Source organism: Siphateles boraxobius, unplaced genomic scaffold (genome assembly GCF_051911475.1).
Source record: "Siphateles boraxobius isolate OS27281-9 unplaced genomic scaffold, OSU_SipBor_1 86, whole genome shotgun sequence".
Classification (NCBI taxonomy): Eukaryota; Metazoa; Chordata; class Actinopteri; order Cypriniformes; family Leuciscidae; genus Siphateles; species Siphateles boraxobius.
In genome coordinates this window covers 10112516-10135020 of record NW_027509215.1, presented here as the reverse complement: position 1 = coordinate 10135020, position 22505 = coordinate 10112516, and the positions used below count along the sequence as shown (strand labels likewise).

Below are 22505 nucleotides of genomic sequence, written 5' to 3'. Positions count from 1 at the left end.
AAACATTTAAATAAAATTTGTAATCCTACAGTACATTACAAGTAAAAACTACTAGACTGCTGGTGGAACTATATTTGATTTGGAGATCCAACTAAAGCAAAAATATGTCATGTAAAATGGACATTTATAAGATTAGAAGCTATTTTTACGAAAGAAAAAATGTCAACATGTTCACGTTTTTTTTGCGAGACTCTTTTACTGCTTTTATATTGGTTAATACAGATAGGATTTTGGATCAATTTATGCCCATTTAGGCAGATTTTTTCCCATAAAGTTATTTTATAAATATAAGCAGTCACAAATGGTCTTTGACTTTCTCTCCATCTAGTAAATGAATGTAAATGTAATAGAGTTGTGTATTTGCTGATGCTAATATCCACCAGTGCATTGATAATGCTTTCACAGTCGAGAACACGCACAAGATAGAGATTTATTCTTTGGTTTAAAGAGAAAACTTAATTATTTTTAAAGAATATACTTTATGAAAACATTATTCTGAAGCTATTTGGAATTTAGTCTTGCTTAATCTGTGTGTTCTGTGATCTGTTGTTTTGTGTGCAGATCATTGAAATTAAGCAATTTTCTTTTTTCCGTATTTCATAATTATTGGTTATCAATAACTTTTGTTCAACTCTGTTTAAGAGTTTAATTGATGTGAGATACACTTATGTCATTTTTGATCAATAACATGTAGTTTGACACCCATACACAGATAAGGTGAACCTAATTTCAGGAACCCCTTTTTCACAAACCGAGATTATTTATGAAGATTTAAGATGTCACCCTCCTTAAGAAGTGTGTTTGTTCTGTATTTGTTGCAGGTGATGCCCAACATCTCTCAGAGCTCAGGATTGTGTTGATGGGATATAGAGGAGCTGGTAAGAGTTCAGCTGGAAACACCATCCTGGGCAGAGAGGAGTTTGACTTGAAGAAATCTGCTCAGTGTGTGAAGAGACATGGAGAAGTAGAAGACAGACACATCACTGTCATTGAAGCTCCAGGATGGTGGAGGAATTTCCCTGTAGAGTTCAGTCCTGAGTTACTGAAACAGGAGATTTTGCTTAGTGTGTCTCTGTGTCCTCCAGGACCACACGCTGTACTACTGATCATACGCGTGGACTGCGCATTTAAAGAGACTGAGAGAAAAGCATTGCAGGAGCATCTGGATCTTCTCAGTGAGAGAGTCTGGAGTCACACTATAGTGCTGTTCACTGGTGGAGACTCTCTGTTAGACACATCTATAGAGCAGCACATCGAGAGTGAAGGGCAGGATCTCCAGTGGCTGCTGGACAAATGTGGGAACAGGTTTCATGTTCTCAACAATCACAACTGGAGTGACGACACTCAGATCAAGGAGCTGCTGGAGAAGATTGAGGAGACAGTGGCACAAAACAACGGCTGCCATTTTGAAATAGACAGAAAGATTTTACAGGAGGTGAAAGAGAGAAGAAGAGCAGAGGAAGAGAGAGCAGAAGAACGAATGAAGAGGATGCAAAAAAGCAGAGAAAACTTCAGATCACAGATGAGTGAGTCCATATACTGTATAATGCAGATACACACTGAGTATATAAAAGGTATAGTTCACCCAAAAATGAAAATTCTGTCAGTATTTACTCTCCCTACTTGTTGTTCAACCCCGTAAGACCTTAGTTCATCTTCGGAACACAAATTAAGATATTTTTGATTAAATCTGAGAGCTGGATCACTCCTCCATAGGCTTCTTAATGGATTGAAACTTGCCAGCCCCGAAAAGTTATTAAAGACGTCGTAAAAATAGTCCAAGTGACTACAGTGGCTCAATCTTAAGTTTATCAAACGACGAGAATACTTTTTGTGCGAAAACAAAACAAAAATAAGGACTTTATTTCAACTATTCATTTCCTTCTCTGTGGGCCCCGAGTCAGTTCACTAGTGTAACAGCGTAAGCCTCTGATGTTGTACGTCACACGTAGGCTCACTATTGGCCGACGCTGGTCATGTGTGTGATGCGTGTGACGTAGCTCTACACAATCACACTAAGTTAACTGACTAGAGGCCCATAGAGAAGGAAATCCTATGGAGGAGTGATCCAGCTCTCAGATTTCATCAAAAATATCTTAATTCGTGTTCTGAAGATGAACGAAGGTCTTACGGGGTTGAACAACATGAGGGAGAGTAATTACTGACAGAATTTTCATTTTTGGGTGAACTATCCCTTTAAGTAAATCATGAAAATGAAACAGTCACAGCAATAATAGCCAGAAACTTCTTGTCATTAACTGCTATTTGTAGAGGCATTCCCAATAGATGTGTTCAAAGCAGCTCACACTAGCTGCGTTTACATGGTTCAATCGGAATGAAATCAATCCGATTGATGAATTCGAACACGGTGTTTACATGAACTATAAATAAAGTAATCGGGTTGATGTGCGCGTTTATATGTCACAAGATTCAAATCGGAATTGATTTTTTGACATGCGCACACTGCACGAATATGCCGCTGTTCGCGCATAACTATTCTCCTTTATTGTTCTTTATTTTTTTTAAACAGCAGACTTAATATTTATCCGTCTCTGGTCATGATTTGGAGACGATGAGCATGAACCGTTTTGCCGTGCTGCTATTGATCACGCAGTAAAACCACGCGCCCAAAACCAGTCGTCCATGGATGATAATCTGAAACAAGCACTGGTGGGACGTTGTCCTGCTCCACTTCACAGACACTGAGTGAAATGAGAATTTTTTAATGACGGAACACTCATTTAAATTCACTTTATTCAACAGGAAGAACAGCTTGTTCCGCGCGTCATACGTCATTACGCTATTTCAACGTCATTGCACATGCGCAGTCCTTTAAGTTTCGGTTTTCAATCCGATCAAGTGTTTACATGTTCTCTCGATCGGCTTACAAAAGGAGTAAACCACCCCTTTCAATCTGATCGAAATTTCAATCGGATCGAGCTCAATCGGATCGATTAAGGTGTTTACATGAAGGTTTTTTAGTCCGATTGAGCCGTCAATCCGATTATAAGTGTCCATGTAAACGCAGCTACTGACGGCCCATACAATATGTTACTGAAGGAAATAAGCACTTTCATTTCTTAAATTATCATGTTATTCATAGGGTGTGCTTTTGATAACGGAAATCAATTTACCTAATTCATAGAAAACAATACAAAAATTAATAAATAAAATAAAACTGCAAACATCTTGTCTTGAATATAATCTTGAACATCAGCTTTACACCTATTCGTTCGGGTCACATGACGTCACTCTAGCTTTGCGCCGCCATCTTTACGACTGACGGTCTCAGTAATGCCTGCAATTTGTTGTGCAGTTGGCTGCAACAACAGCCGAAAGAGGAACCCCGAACTGGTATTTTATTCTATAGACCTTATGTAGCTCCGCCCCTTTTCAGCGATGCGCTCGTTGTCTTTTGTGTTCCGGTCAGTATTTTCACAGCGATCTTGCGTATTTATGCATGAACGACTCGTTTTAAAATCTTCCCGGTCTATTGAAATTTGTTAAGACATCTGCTTAAAACATTTCAATCCTCATGATAACTTTCATTAACTTTACACAAGTAAATCCACTTCAAAAGCTAATTAGTCCTCGACAGCGATGCCATAGAAATATACAGAGCGAACGCAAAAACGGAAGTTCAAAGACAATATTCTAAAGATGGCTGCGCCCTTGTTTCTTTGGCGCATAAGTTCTATACCAAAAGAAAAGGATTACAGAAAAGAGCATGTCTCATATTGTATCATGTCTCATCTTTCTGTGCGCACACACCCGACCCGAAGAGTGCAGCCATAGACCCCTATACAGCGCGCGAGTAATGAATTGAGCTCTGTTTCGTGTCTGAATGGACAAATACACACAACATTATGTTTAAATGTCCATTTTGGAGAGTATTTACGTAAAATATGTTGGTTATGTCTTAAACAGAGTTGTCATCCAGTCTCTTTGGTAGAGAGAGAGAGAGAGAGAGAGACACGAGGAAAACAAACAAGCATGCAAATGGAAATTATTGTGGCCGGAAAAATTATAGAGCGAATTTTTTTTATTGTGCGATTAATTGATTTATTGACTATCACGACAGGCCTAATCCAGATTAATGACAGCTAGCCGTGAGCTGTGGCTAACAGCTGGCAAGCTACCAGCTGTTAGCCACTTAGCTAGCTAACAACTCGCTACCTAGTGGGTGCAAACTACCACCAAAATCATACATTTGAATTTTTTTTTATAATACCTACATTTCCCATGATTAAAGGTGCATAGCGCAAATGTCTGAGTTTTTGCAGAACTATGCCACCCTCTGGCAACAAGCGAAACTGCAACCAGAGGTGTGTTTTCTTTGCCTTAAGCCTGGTTCACACGGGACAATTTTAAAATTGTCGGCCGATTTTCCAAACCTGAGAGACCCCACACACGGCGATAAAAATCACGGGTCTAACAGTTTTGGTCGTACAGTGTGTGGTGCGCAGCCACATGGCAAAATCAACACATCACACACGAACCGATTTGACTCCCGATCATTCCCAGGTCAGACGGAAAATCTTGCAAAATCCCTCGAGATCAAACGTGACTTCAGAGTAAACAATCATGGCGGACGAAGAGGATGCAGTGGCGATAGTTTGTAGTTTGTTTTTAACCGATTAAAAACGTTATCAAAAGAAAAGGCGATGGTCAAAGAAGTGGAGACAACGCGAGCATGGACGGCTGTTTTGATTTTGTTTCCCGGTGCTTCCTCTGCGCCTCGTCACCTTGCTTTCTGATTGGCTACACGCCACAGTCCACAGGCTGCGTGCTCGTTTGTCCCCGGGGGCACCACACACGAGGAGAAATCGGGCCAAAAAAATCCAACATGTTGGATATCCCCAATTTAAAATCGGAGCGGTCCCGACGTCCTTCCGAGCAGGCGAGAGCAGTCTTAACACACCACACACGGCAGGAATATCTGATCAGATTATTTTACGATAATCGGAGCATCCTTAAGATTGTCGGAAGTGGTAAATCGGGGCTGGCCTAATTATCCTGCCGTGTGAACCAGGCTTTACGTGGAGTTTGCGTTGGGGTTTGGAATGGACTACAAGCCGGTCTCTTTGAATCCATCTTCTACTTTTGTCGCTCGAGTTGTCTTCGCTGATACGGAGAATTGCGGTGAATACACAAACCTGCCAGACATAGCCAGGTGAGCGTGAACGCTATGAGAAGAACCAACAGCATTTCATTTTCACATTTCATTGAATTGAATACTTGCATTTGTAGTGGGAACAAATCTTGAAGTTGTGGAAAACTGAAGTCGTTGAGGGTTCCGGCAGTGGCAAGTGGAAGTTGTTTGAAAGTTATCTTTCTCCAGGAGCACATGGCTGGTTTGGTCAAGGCCTGGGGCCCTGTTGAGGCCACGCCGAGCACCCAGGAGAAGTGAGGAAGTCGGAAGAGTGGGTGATTGGAGTCGTTGTTGGTTGGAGTCGTTGTTCCAAAACTCCTGAAATTGTCCTTGGTCATTGTGAGAGAGTCTTCTCTCTCCTGCATGATCTCATATCTGGTTGGATCAAGGCCTGCTGAGCCCTTGGGCCCCCGTGGAGGGGGAAGGGGGTTCCCCAGTATCACCAGAAACAGTGTTGCGGCTGGATGAAAAACTAAGAGAGGGAGGTCACATGTGGACTGTCTCTAATAAAGCCTGAGAAAGATCCAACCCCTAAGGGTTGACTGGACCAATAAGCAAGGTGAAATGTCCGAGTGGGAAGGTTGCTCTAGTTAATTTACGAGTCTTTGTCCCAAACGTGGTTATACCTTCATTAATGCTCAGATTGATATAACACATCCACACTGCATTCTAGAAGATGTCATTAGACATGATTATTGCAATTTATCATAATAGTTTGCAAATTGAGCTCGTTTACACTTTTTACAACCTCTAGGCTTATTTGTGTCCTGATAATTATGTGAGATATTGACAACTGTTCTCATGATAATCTCATGATAAATTATTGGAGTGGTCTAATTATTCACAATGGATGAATGAACAGCATCGTAAAAAATGACATACTACAAGCAACGTAACAACATACAATATAGAACGCAAACAAGTTTACAAATAAGATATTTACTTACTAGTCCATCAACAAGATCGCCAGGTCAGCATTGCTGTTGCATCCAGTGCTGCTTTTTAGCTCGCACCAACGAGTAAATGACTGGCCGAGTGGGACTCTTGTCCGGTTCCTCACGCGGTCAGATTCTCTTTTCCTTTTCCTAGTCTCTTCCGACCACGTTTTCTTTACTTTTTCCATCTTCGAATCGAGTATCACGTCTGAAATGCGTGCAAGTGTCTTCGTTCTTCATATGTTGTTGTTGATGTGTGTGACGTCATTGCCGTAAAGCATTTCGTGATTCTCGCGAGATTTGTCGGGGGCGCTCCTCTCAAACTTGCATTTCTGTTTTTTCCAGCGGCGTCCCCCCCAAGCTTTACTACCAGGATGATTCGCCCTAATATGAGTTTGTTTACCACCGAAATGACTTTGAAGCTGTTATATTAAGGTAAAATTCTTGCATAGTGTGCCTTTAAAGAGGGTTTCTGTCTTCCCATTGTCTCTCTCTTGTGCACGTGGGTGGCCACATTCCTGTGGAGGTCGTAAAATCTCCTTATCAGCCCTGTAACATGACACTGTTTCTGCCCTTGTGTTCCTGTCATTTGGGATGTTAGTTTTGGAGTTTCATAAACCTTTGTATATAATGAATAATTAGTGTGTGTCTGATGGGCAGTGTTGGGAGTAACGCGTTACAAAAGTAATGCATTACAGTAACAGATTCAGGGTTTTTCCTGGCTCAAAATGAGGCGGAGGTGGTAAAATTGTAACACTAGGGGGGTCTGGGGGCATGCCCCCCCCGGGAGAAAATTTTGTACATTTTAAAGATAAATTCATTAATCTGGTGCACTTTGAGTCACTCGAATCTGTCGTTAAAAATAAATAATAATCCACCCGCCAACCACCCATATTCTTTGATTTAGATATCTGCATCTGATCATCACATTACAATTATTCAATTAAGCATGATAATATGGTAACATATCACACAATTAACAATTATTTAAATTAAAAGTTCTTCTTTTGGCAAAATTACAAATTGTTTTATAGCCTAAACAGAGGCTTTACTCCGTTTAAACTTGTTTCATTTTTGAAAACACTCTTATCAGAACAATTTTTTGTACCTTTATAAAGGACATTTTCCCCCTAATTTTATTTAATGTATGCTCTAAATTTCATTTAAAATTCTTACATTTTATCAATACATTCAATTAAAATAATAAGACACTAGGCTGTTACCAATCAAATTAAATAATTTACATTGAAAAATTATAACTGTATTAAATTAGATTATTTTGAATATTTTTTGAATATACTGTACAAGGAATGTTGAAAAGAATGATACTTTGAAACTAAACCGCCAGTAGGAGGAAGCAGGCGGCCGTCTTAATGAGCGAGTCATTGAGTCATTAATGTAAACGATTCGTTCAAACGGCTGATTGATTCAGAATGAGGCGGTTTAATAATGGGCAATTGAATCTTTGACTCAAGCGATTAGTTCAAAACGCTGAATGATTCAGTAATGAATCATGGATGAGTGTTGCTGTGAGACGCGATATGGTTCTGTTGTTTGGAACTATTTTCGCTGCTAAAACAGAACAAAAACAGTCTAAAAATGTAAGTAACTTAATTTTAACTATTTGTTTATTGAACTGTTATGAAATTAATATCTCGGTTTCAATCGTGATGGCATTCAGGAAAACAGCACTCTGGTCGTGTGTAGCCTATATATTGTTTCTTAACTATAATTAATGTTATAAATAACTGCGCGAGACTCAACAGCGCAACTTTGTTACCGTCCGTACATTAGGTAGGCCTACCATGATGGGAGTTCCGTGTCTTTATTACACTCATTTAGCTGTCATCCACCCTCGATTGAATGGAATGGTTTTATTACACGGCCCGCTCGACCCGCGGATTATGATCCGTGCAGCACTATCGGCAAACTACACGGTTAGAGAATGGACACAAGCGGGAATCGCGACAGAACTGTCACGGTGGAAAAAGTGTATATGAGCACGTGACTGTCTGTCCGAGTTTTGTCGAGAGGCGGCACGAAATTTGACGGAGGCGGCCGCCTCATAATCATATGCAGGAAAAACCCTGAGATTACTTTTTGCTGTAACGCAGTAGTGTAAGGCATTACTAATCAATTTTCAGTAATATTTTACTCGGTACATGTTCAGTAAGGCTTGCGTTACAACAGACTTTTAGTTTTAATTGTAAAAAAAAAACAAAAAAAACAGCCAGACCGCGAGACATTAGCGAATGAAAAATGCAAGTAGGCTAAATTACCTGTTCGTGGTCAGTCAATAGCCGCGTGTGGTGTCCAAGTCTGTAAATAAAGACTAAATGGCAGCGTCTGATATATTTGTATAGCGATTTATTTTTTACAGGAGTGCCGTGAGGTATGATTTCGGCCTCTGTGCTCACGCTGGCCAGAGGAAAAGCGGCTAATGGTGAAGATGGCATGAAGAAGACTACATTCGCGAGATGGACGTATGCGCATTAGGCTATTCGTTCTGTGTTTTCTTTCTAAACAGTTAGGCTATGTTTATGTGGTATTTTTCATGTTTTCATCACGCAATCATGTTTTTGATGCGGTGGTGACGCGTTCATGTAAGGGCGGCGGCGCTGCCGATAAAGCACCGAAAAGCTGTCACAAAGAACCGGCAAAAGCAATGATTATGAATATGTCAAATATTGGAGAAGGAGACATTTTAATTGTTTATTAATAAAGTCAAGATGAAGTTGACGATGCTGACTCGCGATCTTCGCAGTAGGCTAGTTAATGCACCAGAGAGAAATGCACATTTCATTTCATAAGCAGAGAGCAGTCTGTTTTCTTTCGTTTTGAATTGTTCTGTTTACAAGTAGACATTTCAATATATATATATATTTTTCAGGTCCGTGAATAAGCTACCTTATACGCTGAGTTTCGGTTCATTTATGAGACGCGCTCCAGTTCATGCGCTGGCGCCTCCGTCGTGATTATCTATAATTGTCTGCTATATTTAGCCTACTTCTTATTTATTAAATCCAGGCAATTGGTTGATGAAACATTGATTAAAATTAAGATACAATTAATACAAAACGAAATTCACTTTAAAGAAAGGCTTTGTATCTTCTGTGTAAGGCCTCTGTGAAAGTTTTAAAGCAGTCTTTTAACTGTCACGTCTGTAACATTGTTTTTTCCTCATAAATGCGAACACGAAAAATAAAATAAAATGAATATTTTATGTTCTGTGGAGAGTCAACCCTTCTTCATCCGATTTGCGCAGTGTAATTCACAGAATTACAACAAAAAAAATCGTTGCCTCCTAAAAGTTAAAGATTTTTTTTTGTCACGCATGACTGTCTATTTCCCTAATATTAAATATAAAACGCATGTGTAGACTGATATTTTTCTAATGTCTGGACTCCTTTCAGGGAGGAGCCTATGGATAAACAGAGTGTCAATATTTTGGTATTAATGCATTTTCTGAGAATTTATATTACAAGTTTTGGATGCAACTGTCATGTCCATAACGCTGGAATTCCCAAATTTTAAATAATTTATCCTCAACTAGTTTTGTGGTGTAGGTCTACGTATTTTATAATGTTAAGTTAACTTCAAATAATACTAATAGTAATTTAAAGATGTGGTAGCATTGGGGGTGTGTCGCGATTCTGCAGGTTTGTGGATCTGAGTGTCGCGATTTCGGTTTCATATCGCATATCGTTACAGCCCTAGTCATTTTAGAATATGAAGTTCTACTTCTGTATAGTTATTTTTGTGAAAGTAACTCAAAAGTAATACAGGAGTAATGTAACGCATTACAATTCTGAGACAGTAATATTGTACGGTAATGAATTACTTTTAAATAACAGTAACAAGTAATATATAATGTATTACAGTTCGGAAGTAACTTGCACAACACTGCTGATGGGTCCAGACCCTACACTGCTTTCATATTGGTTAATACAGATAGGATTTTGGATCTGTTCATACCAATTTAGGGAGATTTTTTTTCATAAAGTTATTTTATAAATATAAGCAGTCACAAATGGTCTTTTTGGCTTTCTTTCCAACTAGTAAATGTATGTAAATGTAATAGAGTTGTGTATTTGCTGGTGCTAATAGCCACCAGTGCATTGATAAAGCTTTCCCAGTCGAGAACACGCACAAGAGAGAGATTTATTCATTGGTTTAAAGGGAAAACTTAATTATTTTTTAAAGAATATACTTTCTGAAAACATTATTCTGAAGCTATTTGGAATTTAGTCTTGCTTAATCTGTGTGTTCTGTGATCTGTTGTTTTGTGTGCAGATCATTGAAATTAAGCAATTTTCTTTTCTCCGTAATTCATAATTATTGCCTATCGATAAATTTTGTTCAACTCTGTTTTAAGAGTGTAAATGATGCGAGACACACTTATGTCATTTTTAATCAATAACGTGTAGTTTGACACCCATACACAGATAAGGTGAACCTAATTTCAGGAACCCCTTTTTCACAAAGAGAGATTATTTATGAAGATTTAAGATGTCACCCTCCTTAAGAAGTGTGTTTGTTCTGTATTTGTTGCAGGTGATGCCCAACATCTCTCAGAGCTCAGGATTGTGTTGATGGGATATAGAGGAGCTGGTAAGAGTTCAGCTGGAAACACCATCCTGGGCAGAGAGGAGTTTGACTTGAAGAAATCTGCTCAGTGTGTGAAGAGACATGGAGAAGTAGCAGACAGACACATCACTGTCATTGAAGCTACAGGATGGCGGTATAATTTCCCTGTAGAGTTCAGTCCTGAGTTACTGAAACAGGAGATTTTGCTCAGTGTGTCTCTGTGTCCTCCAGGACCACACGCTGTACTACTGATCATACGCGTGGACTACACATTTAAAGAGACTCAGAGAAAAGCATTGCAGGAGCATCTGGATCTTCTCAGTGAGAGAGTCTGGAGTCACACTATAGTGCTGTTCACTGGTGGAGACTCTCTGTTAGACACATCTATAGAGCAGCACATCGAGAGTGAAGGGCAGGATCTCCAGTGGCTGCTGGACAAATGTGGAAACAGGTTTCATGTTCTCAACAATCACAACAGGAGTGACGACACTCAGATCAAGGAGCTGCTGGAGAAGATTGAGGAGACAGTGGCACAAAACAACGGCTGCCATTTTGAAATAGACAGAAGGATTTTACAGGAGGTGAAAGAGAGAAGAAGAGCAGAGGAAGAGAGAGCAGAAGAACGAATGAAGAGGATGCAAAAAAGGAGAGAAAACATCAGATCACAGATGAGTGAGTCCATATACTGTATAATGCAGATACACACTGAGTATATTAAGTAAATCATGAAAATGAAACAGTCAAAGCAATAATAGCCAGAAACTTCTTGTCATTAACCGCTATTTGTAGAGGAATTCCCAATAGATGGGTTCAAAGCAGCTCACAGTGACGGCCCATACAATCTAATGTTGCACGATATACCGGTACTAGAAAGGTATCTCGATACCCAGCTATTAAAATCGGTACGATATGAAATTTTATTAGTACTGGTACTTTAAGAGTGACAGCACTCTAAATAATAAGAGCAGTATTTCTTTAATTTGCGTCAGTGTGTGACAGCCGGAGTCAGGATGTGTGTGCAGAGTGCTCTGCTTCCACTGTTTTCATTCACTAAACAACGGAAGCAGAACAGTAAAATATATACGCACAGCGAAACATGCATGCATGAGAAAATAAAGCGCGGGACGTGCTCGCGCTGCCGGCTCAGACCTGTAGCACGCGCACACGCCTTTCACACAGCATGCGATCGCGACTTTAGTTCTCTTTCGTGGATTATTTGGATTGAAGAATCAAAATTCTAGGTAAAAATGGACGTCTTGGCAAGTATTCACGTAAACACAGTCGGATATGTCTTTAGTGAATGTAAACCGTTTGTAAAAATAAATCGTATGTGTTCCATTGGGTAGCCAACGTGCAGGTCTTAAAGGGCCGGACCAGCAGCCTAATATTCTGTGTAATTAATGTTAATGAAACAACAGAAAATTGACAATCACCCAATTGTTGACTGAATAAATTTATCTATTTATTTAGAATCAGTCTATAGTTAATTTATATGATTAGAATGTTGTCCCAGTTTTAAAATAAAGCACAGCAATGATATTTGAGGTTTCTCCCTTTTCAGGAAAAGTATCGAAAAAGTATCGAAATCGCAATTCTCGACTTGGTATCGGTATCGAAACAATAACTTTGGTATTGTGACAACACAAATACAATCTGTTACTGTAGGAAATAAGCACTTTCTTAAATTATCATGTTCTTCATAAGGGTGTGTTTTTGATAACAGAAATCAATTTACCAAATTCATAGAAAACAATACAAAAATAAATAAATAAGTTAGAGCCCAACCGATATTATCGGCCGATATGAGCCTATATGACACCGATATGCACTTTTTTTTTTAAAGAACATAACGCAGATAAAATGCTTGTAAATTGTGTAACTACGTAGTTTGTCCAGCAGAGCGCTCAATTTTTTGCTACTGGCGACCCATGTCTGACAATCACCACACACCACCAATCATACCACTGACAAGGTATGAACATGGCTAGCTAGGTAATGTAGCAAACGAGTATGATAAGCTCGTTGTGAGAGTAAAAGATGGGAACATTGTTTTTTTACTTTATAGTGTCTCACCGAGAACGTAGCGTTAAATCACCATTCAACAGACTCAAGCCACCACCGCACTGCTAACTAGTTAGCAACTTGCATTTGAGACACCGCTTGTCTGCTGCTGCCTGAACAAGACACCGGACGCGTGCGGCGCGATGCGACAAAAGACAGTTGATCCCCTTATAATCAGTGATGTTGTTCACACCGGATGCAGCGCGAGCGACAAATCTCCGACAGTAAACTGATGCCTCGTTCTGCTTTGTAACGGGTGCTTTGCCGCGTCCAGGGTAAACAACTGTTGCGACGCGAGCAACAACGGCCGCGTCCGGTTTAGAGACAGTGTTAAAGCCCATTCTGCCTATAACGCTACGTTACAACATCAAGCAATATTCCAATAATTTATATAATTATAACACCACTTATAATAAATATAAGACCATTTTGCATAATGAGTAGTTTTACGTATTAAGTGTTAGATTTTAAGTGTTATCATAACATTGTGCTATAAAATAGAAGTTACAGAATACAGTAACTTCCGAAAAAGGGTCAGAGGTCAAATTTGAGTTGTAACTCTGGTGAGTTAAGGTCTCTTGCCTTAGTAGGGCAGAACTCTACTTTAAAGATTTGAACTGTTGTACAATGTTCACAGAATACAGTGACTGTCTCAAGTGAGTTAGATGTTTATTGAGAATACTCAGGGTTGGCTTGAATTCAGGACACACTTGTATCCTTTATAAAAAAAATATTTTTAAATAAATATTATTTTTTTCTTCTGAAAATCTGATGACATATTTTGCATACAGGTAAAGTGCCCAATATCAGTCATTTCTGAAAATAAATTACAAAAGTAAAAAAAAAAAGTGTTTTGGAGTGTGCTCTTTATTTGATTATCATAAAAATTTGTTTTCTATACAGAGATATCGTCATTGGTAAATATCGGTTTCGGCCATAACTAATATCGGTTATTAATATCGGTTATCGGTATCGGCCACAATTTTCACATCGGTGCATCACTAACATTGAATATTGTAATCATATATCTAATGTTCTGTTTCTGTGTGAACCAAATTTCTAGAATGAATTGGATCCTCCTTCCCTGATCCATTTAGAGTTGACATAAAGTTGACCATCTGAATTAATTACAATCACATGAACTGATGAATATATTCCTTCAATGCCATGTCAGTTGCTTTGGATAAAAGTGTCTGTCAAATCCATTCATGTTGTAAATGTTCTACTGATCTGCTCTCTGCTTTCATTATTCTAGTGAGTGGAGATGATGGATCTGATTCATGGTCTGTGGGAAGTTCTGCTTATGGTTCATTCAGATCACTATCAGGAGCAGACCCAATTTTCGGTTCATCACATTCCAGAGATTCATCTCACACAAGTCACGTGTCAGGGGCCATAAAACAATATAACAGCATTGAATTTCCACCACCAAACAGTGAGTGTTTTGTTTTATCTGGCACTTTCAGTTTATTTTGGTCTTACCGTGACCTTTTTTGTTTTGTTTTGCAGCATTAGAGATCATTTTTTCCATGAATACCATCTGTTTTGTTGTGAAAATATAATATTGTCTACATTGTCATAAATTTGTCACATAAAATTTAGACCCTTTCTACATCTTCCATTTTCTCAATTTTTGATAATTGAATTTATGACAATACAAACCTGATAACACATAATATTTAGTTTTATCTTCTTATGTTGATGATCAGCACTTTGTGGAGTTTAAGCACTTGTTTACTGATCATTTCTTCTTCTCTATACATCTATATGGTCAACTTTAAATGCATGCAATAAATTGAGCAATCAGGCTTGTAATAAAGATATTTTATAGATAAATCATGGACAAAACATGTAAAATCCTTTCTGATTAATAAAGTATTTGTATAATGTTTTAATGATGACCAATAGACTGCATTATTTTTAAAAAACATATTGAAAGTTTTAAATCTCAGAATTTTGTTTAATTTTGAAAAAAAAAATAGATGATGGTTTCCACACAAATTTGAACTGTTTCCAACATTGATAATAATCATACATGTTTGTTGATCATCAAATCATCATATTAGAATGATTTCTGAAGGATCATAAGACATTTAAGACTGGAGTAATGATGCTGAAAAACTTTTGAGAATCTCCTGGACATGCCTATGTTAAACTTACGAACTATTCCAAAGACTGTATCCTGTTTGCCCAGTTGTCCTGCACTATTTGAGTAAAGCTCCCACACCTGGGTTCATACCTAATCTCATCTCTGCAGTATCAGTACAGCCTGTATTTTTTCATCCTTTTTTATTTTTTTATTTCACCTTTATTTCACCAGGTTAATCGGTTGAGAACAAGTTCTCATTTGCAACCGTGACCTCGCCAAGATAAGGCAGAAGGTGCAAGGCGACATAAAATTATACATAGTGTACAAACATTCAAGTATACAATCACACATATGGAAATGTTAAATTTCAATTAAAGGTACTGAACATTGGATGCAGAAGTTAACAAAGATTTGAAAGGTAAATTATTTAAAATGTGAAATGGCAGCACAAGCGGAATAGCAGAGGGATAGATAACCTGAAGCAACATGACTAACATGGTAAAGTATAAGTTGTTTCTAGCATAGCTAATCAGTTGGGTGTGTACAAGATGCGTTAAAACTTTAGTGAGTCTGCTGACGCATTAGAGGGCAGAAATATCAACATGTGCAGCGGTACGTTAATAATTTTGAAAGTAGTGCTTTAAAAGTAGTGATAGGAACGGTGGATTCTAGTTTGAGAGATGTTTGTAAATTGTTCCAATCATTTGCAGCAGAAAATTGGAAAGAGAGGCGGCCAAATGAGGTGCAGGCTTTTTAAGCAACTAAAGAGATACATCTACTTGAGCGCAGGTTGAGTGTGGGTACTACTACAGATATTAAGGGTCTTAGGTAAGATGGTGTTTTGCCTAATAAGGACTTGTAGATTAAATGATACCGGCTTAGGCGCCGGGTGTGTAACGAAGGCCATCCAACTAATGAGTAGAGGGTGCAGTGATGGGTATTGTATGGGATCCAAAACGAATGGCACTGTGGTAAAAAACATCCAGTTTCTTGAGGTGAGAACTTGAAGCAGTTCTGTAGACAACATCACTGAAGTCAAGCATTGGGATGATGGTCATTTTCACAAGAGCATGTTTTGCAGAATAAGTAAATGAAGCCTTGTTTCGGAATAGAAAACCAATCCTAGACTTGATGTTTGACTGGAGATGGTTTATGTGGCTCTGGAAAGAGAGTGAGGGGTCTAGCCAGACCCCTAAGTATTTGTATTTCTCCACATATTCCAGTTTGGACCCGTCCAGGGTGGTGATGTTTATTGGGCAAGAAGGTGCAGAGTGTGACCGGTTGAAAATCATGCATTTTGTCTTACCAGAGTTTAAAGACAGTTGGAGGTCACGGAAAACAAGTTGCAGGTCTTCGAAGCTCTTTTGGAGGGTTTCTAACACGTTCTCCAATGTAGGGCCTGATGTGTATAGAATGGTGTCGTCTGCATAGAGATGGATTAGAGAGTTACCTGCAGCAAGAGCGACGTCGTTAATGTAAATGGAAAAAAGCGTCGGCCCGGCCTTTTGCTACTGTTTAAGTAATAAAAAAGTTTTGAAGATAGATATCCTTTTGAAGTTACTGACTATACCTTTATCACTGGTTTCTGAGACATTATGAAATAATTATTCCTGTGCCACTGTTGAATCTGACAGTGATACCATCCAGTGAGTCTGGAAGCCATCTGATTATTTTCTCTCTTTTTGAGACATTTCAATGTATCAAGTCACATGCTTTTACAGGTCTTCAAGTGCCTTATATGTAGTGCCCTGGTATATTTGCCATAGTTACCCTTTTGGTTCTGCTGCTTTGAAACCCTCTAAATCCAGTATTACTTGGGAAGTAACTTAATAGAAGAATAAAAGTTTATCTCTCTTTGCTATATAACATTGGACTGAACATATATGTATGTATGTGTGTGTGTATATATATATATATATATATATATATATACATTACATTTACATTTATTCATTTAGGTGACGCTTTTATCCAAAGCGACTTACAATTGCTATATTTCAGAGGTCGCACGCCTCTGGAGCAACTAGGGGTTAAGTGTCTTGCTCAGGGACACATTGGTGTCTCACAGTGGATTCGAACCCGGGTCTCTCACACCAGAGGCATGTGTCTTATCCACTGCGCCATCACCACCCCTATATATATATATATATGTATGTATGTATGTATATATATATATATATATATATATATATATATATATATATATATATATATATATATATATATATATATATATATATATATATATATATATACATACATACACACACAGTATATTATTCTTTATCAACAATTGTTAATAAATAGTATATATTTATGCATATTTGTCACGGATTCACCCAACGACACACCCTAGCCAGCTTCAACCCAACACACCTGGTCCCGATCGCAATCACCGGAATTCTGATTCACCTCACCTGCACCCTCATCACTTCACTCACCACGCCAGCTCTGCATATAAACCCCAGTCAGTCTACAGCTCATTGTCAGGTCTCGTCTTTTGATGCCAGTGACTCTCCGGTTCCTAAACCCTTCGGTCTGGTTCCAGTATCCTCAATATATCTACGCAAGTATTGTCCTTCTACACTAACCTGCCAGTGTGTGTGTATATTCCAAGCAGCCTCTGTGTGCGGTGGTTCCCCGGGATTCTCCAAACCGCCTCTCTGTGTTCTACAGTGGAATTTGCGGATCTCTATCAGGATTCCAGTGGTCAGCTATTTCCAGTATCAACAAGACGGACTCAAGTTCAAGTCTTCTCCCTGTGTTCCCTGTGTGGATCTCGAAGATCATTCCTGTATTCAGGAGTTGCATACAGTGTCTAAAATAAAACCTGTTAACGCCATTCTCTGTGTCTTCATCCTTGCAGTAGTGTGACAGAAGACCTGACCACACACCATGCAAGCTTCCTCTGCTTCTGAGATCCACGCTGCATCCACCGAAGCCCCTCGGGGTGCCGCCACACCCCAGCTGCTGATGGATGCCTCTGCTAATGCAGCCGTCGCTCCGCAACAATCACTTCAAGAAACCCTCATTGAATTCCGTCACGCTCTTCAGAACTACCGACCTGCCTCAGTAAGTCCCATGGCCAAACCAGCTTCATATGCAGGCGGGGAGGATTGCAACGGATTTCTTCTTCAATGCAAACTCTACTTGGAGGTAAACGCTGCTCAGTTTATTTCTGAAAGAGCCAAAATTGCTTTCATAATTTCTCTGCTCTCGGGTCGCGCATTAAACTGGGCTCAAGCTCTCTGGGAATCCAATGCACCCGCATTACAGACTTTAAATGGATTCTTTGAACATTTTCACACTGTATTCGCTCAAACTTCTAGTGCCATCTCCGTTCATGATCAGCTGTTTCGCCTACGACAAGGCACCTCCTCTGTTTCAGATTACGCTTTGAAGTTTCGGACGATCGCGTCAAGCAGCGGATGGAACGAAATCGCTTTGATGAGCGCTTATCGTCAAGGACTCAACCCAGATGTCGGGCTGCAATTGGCCATCTATGATGACACCATTGGTATTGAAAAACTCATCCAACGCTCGATCCTCATAGACCAACGTCGCACTGCATGTTTGTCTAATCTCCCTGTTCGTACTTGCATCTCCTCGTCCTTAAGCCCTCCAGTACCTGAGCCAATGGAAGTCGATACAGGACGTTTAACTACATCTGAACGTAACCGACGTCGAACTAATAATCTATGTCTCTACTGTGGTGCTTCTGGACATTATCGTGTCGAATGTCCCGTCCGTCCCAGCCGTTCGGCGGTGAGTACTGTAGATCTACCATTTCCAGTGTTAAACCTAAAACAAACTCCAGTCTTAATAACATATCTGAAACACTCTATTCCAGCGAAAGCTCTGATTGACTCCGGCGCGGCGGGGAACTTCATTTCAGCTTCTCTACTCAACCGTTTGCAAACCCCCCGTCGACGATTAAATCAACCACTGAATATACACTCCATCCTTGGAAAACCCCTTTGTAAAAGAAGTATTCAGCACTGCAGTCCCGAATTACACCTGTCCATCGGTTGTCTTCACCAAGAAAGATGCTCTTTACTGGTACTGGAGGGCTCCACTGCAGATATCGTCCTGGGACGCCCGTGGCTTACTCAACACTCGCCTGACATCTGCTGGACTTCTGGAGAAGTAAGTCGTTGGAGTGATCACTGTAAAAAGCATTGTCTACGTCCTGTCAAGAAACAATCCTCATCCGCCATATCCGCTGTCTCAGCAGTCCTGGGTTCAACCTCCGTCGAAAGTCCAGTCACCGAGTCTTCCCACCAGATCCCTCCGGAATACCGGGCCTTCCAGGACGTGTTTAGTAAACAACTCGCCACCACTCTACCACCTCACCGGCCATGGGACTGTGCTATTGACCTGCTGCCTGGGGCCACTCTACCGCATGGGAAGATCTACCCGTTGTCCATCCCGGAGCAGAATGCCATGGAGGAGTATGTGGAGGAAGCCTTACGCCAAGGATACATTCGACCGTCTACGTCCCCTGCCGCCTCGAGCTTCTTATTCGTCGGGAAAAAGGACGGAGGACTGCGCCCATGCATTTATTACCGCATCCTTAATGCTTCTACCATCAAGTACAGATATCCACTGCCCTTGGTACCTTCGGCTCTGGAACAGCTACGTTCAGCCCGGGTCTTCACCAAACTCGATTTGAGAAGTGCTTACAACCTGGTTTGTGTACGTGAAGGCGATGAGTGGAAGACTGCCTTTATCACTCCTGCTGGGCACTATGAATATCGGGTTATGCCGTTCGGGCTGTCGAATAGTCCAGCAGTCTTCCAGGGCTTCATGAACGAGATATTCCGAGACATGCTCCATCGGTTTGTGGTAATCTACATTGATGACATCCTAATCTACTCCTCCAACCTCGATGAACATGTACTACAGGTGAAGCAAGTCCTTAAACGCCTCCGTGAGTACCAACTGTACCTGAAGTTAGAAAAATGCGAGTTCCATCAAGAATCCATGCACTTCCTGGGGTACGTGATTCAGCCAGACGGCATTTCTATGGATCTAAATAAGGTAGAAGCGGTGATCAACTGGCCTAAACCCCAGTCCCTGAAGGAGCTGCAACGTTTTCTTGGCTTTGCCAATTTCTATCGTCGGTTCATCCGCGATTATAGTAAGATCTGCGCTCCAGTAACTTCCATGCTGAAGAAGGGTACCACACGGTTAACCTGGTCTGCTGAAGCTTCCGAGGCCTTTGAGGGTTTGAAGAAAGCCTTCTGTTCTGCTCCTACGCTGTGTCATCCCAACCCTGATCTCCCGTTCATAGTGGAAGTGGATGCGTCCACCAACGGAGTTGGAGCTGTTCTTTCACAGCGGCAGGGGACCCCTCCACGACTCCATCCAGTGGAACATCGACGAACTCATTGCCGACGCCACCCTTACCGAACCTGCTCCGCCGGGGGGTCCTGAGGGGAAGGTTTTCGTACCTACCAACTTCCGCCTTCACCTCATGGACTCTGTACACACCTCTCCGGGCTCTGGACACCCAGGCAGCCAACAAACCCTCTCACTTCTCCAACAGCGCTACTGGTGGCCCGGCATGGCCCAGGATATCTCCCGATACGTGCAGGGGTGCACCGCTTGTGCTATGGCCAAGGTACCTCAACGTCTCCCAGAAGGGAAGCTCATGCCCCTACCAATTCCGAACAGACCCTGGTCCCATCTCGCCGTGGATTTTGTTACCGATCTACCATCGTCCAACTCCAAGACCTGCATTCTAGTGGTCGTTGACAGATTTTCCAAGTCCTGTAAATTGATATCCCTCTCCGGACTCCCCACAGCCTTCAAGACAGCAGAGATGTTATTCACCGAGATTTTCCGCCACTTCGGAATCCCAGAGGACATAGTATCGGATCGGGGACCACAGTTCATATCAAGAGTCTGGAAATCGTTCTTTAAGCTTCTAGGAGTATCGGTCAGCCTGACGTCGGGGTACCACCCTCAATCCAACAGCCAAGCGGAGCGTAAGATCCAGGAGATCGGGAGATACCTGAGAACCTACTGCCATGACGCACAGGACCGCTGGGACCAGTACCTCCCATGGGCAGAGTATGCCCAGAACTCTCTACGCCAAACATCTACAGGCTTGATGCCGTTCCAATGCGTTCTGGGATACCAACCACCTCTGTTCCCATGGACAGGCGAACCATCGGACGTTCCAGCGGTCCAGCACTGGTTCACCGAGAGTGAGAGGGTCTGGGACTCAGCCCACGTCCACCTACAAGGGGCAGTACGGAGGTTCCAACAACAGGCCGATGTACGTCGTGGACCCACACCCCACTACACTCCTGGTCAGCTGGTGTGGCTCTCCACCAGGGATATCCGCCTCCGACTGCCCTCCCGTAAACTGAGTCCCAGGTTCATAGGTCCATTTGCGGTGCTGAGGCAGGTCAATGACGTCATGTATCGACTTGCACTACCCCATCACTACCGGATTGCACCCACCTTCCATGTTTCCTTATTAAAACCCTACACTTCACCTCTCTCTTCCCCTTCCACAGAAGCTGAAGCTGGCGAAGTACCCCCTCCTCCTCCAGTGGACCCCACAGACGAAGCCGTATACCAGGTCCGCACCATCTTGGATTCTCGACGACGGGGGGGCCAGCTGCAGTACCTCGTGGACTGGGAGGGGTTTGGACCTGAGGAACACTGTTGGGTCCATCGGGACGACATCTTGGACCCCATGCTCCTCCAGGACTTCCACCGTGACCACCCGGATCGTCCAGGCCCCCGTCCACGAGGTCGCCCTCGTCGTCGGGGTCTACGGCCCTCAGGAGCTGGCCGTGGAGGGGGGGGGGGTACTGTCACGGATTCACCCAACGACACACCCCAGCCAGCTTCAACCCAACACACCTGGTCCCGATCGCAATCACCGGAATTCTGATTCACCTCACCTGCACCCTCATCACTTCACTCACCACACCAGCTCTGCATATAAACCCCAGTCAGTCTACAGCTCATTGTCAGGTCTCGTCTTTTGATGCCAGTGACTCTCCGGTTCCTAAACCCTTCGGTCTGGTTCCAGTATCCTCAATATATCTACGCAAGTATTGTCCTTCTACACTAACCTCCCAGTGTGTGTGTATATTCCAAGCAGCCTCTGTGTGCGGTGGTTCCCCGGGATTCTCCAAACCGCCTCTCTGTGTTCTACAGTGGAATTCGCGGATCTCTATCAGGATTCCAGTGGTCAGCTATTTCCAGTATCTACAAGACGGACTCAAGTTCAAGTCTTCTCCCTGTGTTCCCTGTGTGGATCTCGAAGATCATTCCTGTATTCAGGAGTTGCATACAGTGTCTAAAATAAAACCTGTTAACGCCATTCTCTGTGTCTTCATCCTTGCAGTAGTGTGACAATATTATGATAAAATATATTGGATATTTTGTATAAATTGTATATTGTGAGCCTAACCAACTAAACAACCCCCCACCCAAAATTTTTTTTTGTGGTGAATATTTTTTTATGGTGGGGACCTCCCATAAGACTTAGGGAGCGTGGTTTGGACCAGGTGCTTTCTGGTCTGGAGTGCCTCCATGATCGCTTCTCTGCTGGTCTTTCCCCGTACACTATAAAGGTGTATGTGGCAGCTATAGCAGCTTTCCATGCCCATGAGGTGAAGTTTAAAATAAAATAAAAAACATGAAATTGTATCATTTG

General features: G+C 41.4%; 1 protein-coding gene across 3 annotated transcripts in view; it reads left to right on the top strand.

The window, feature by feature from the left end:
* The window catches only part of LOC143731290 (uncharacterized), a 190299-nt gene that overhangs the window by 76657 nt on the left and 91137 nt on the right, over window positions 1-22505 (top strand). For all 3 annotated transcript variants that reach the window (XM_077222093.1, XM_077222094.1, XM_077222095.1), the window contains exons 4-5: window positions 822-1526; window positions 10642-11346. In XM_077222093.1, the coding sequence (XP_077078208.1) occupies window positions 822-1526; window positions 10642-11346 (1410 nt within the window). The remainder of the gene's footprint in view (window positions 1-821; window positions 1527-10641; window positions 11347-22505) is intronic.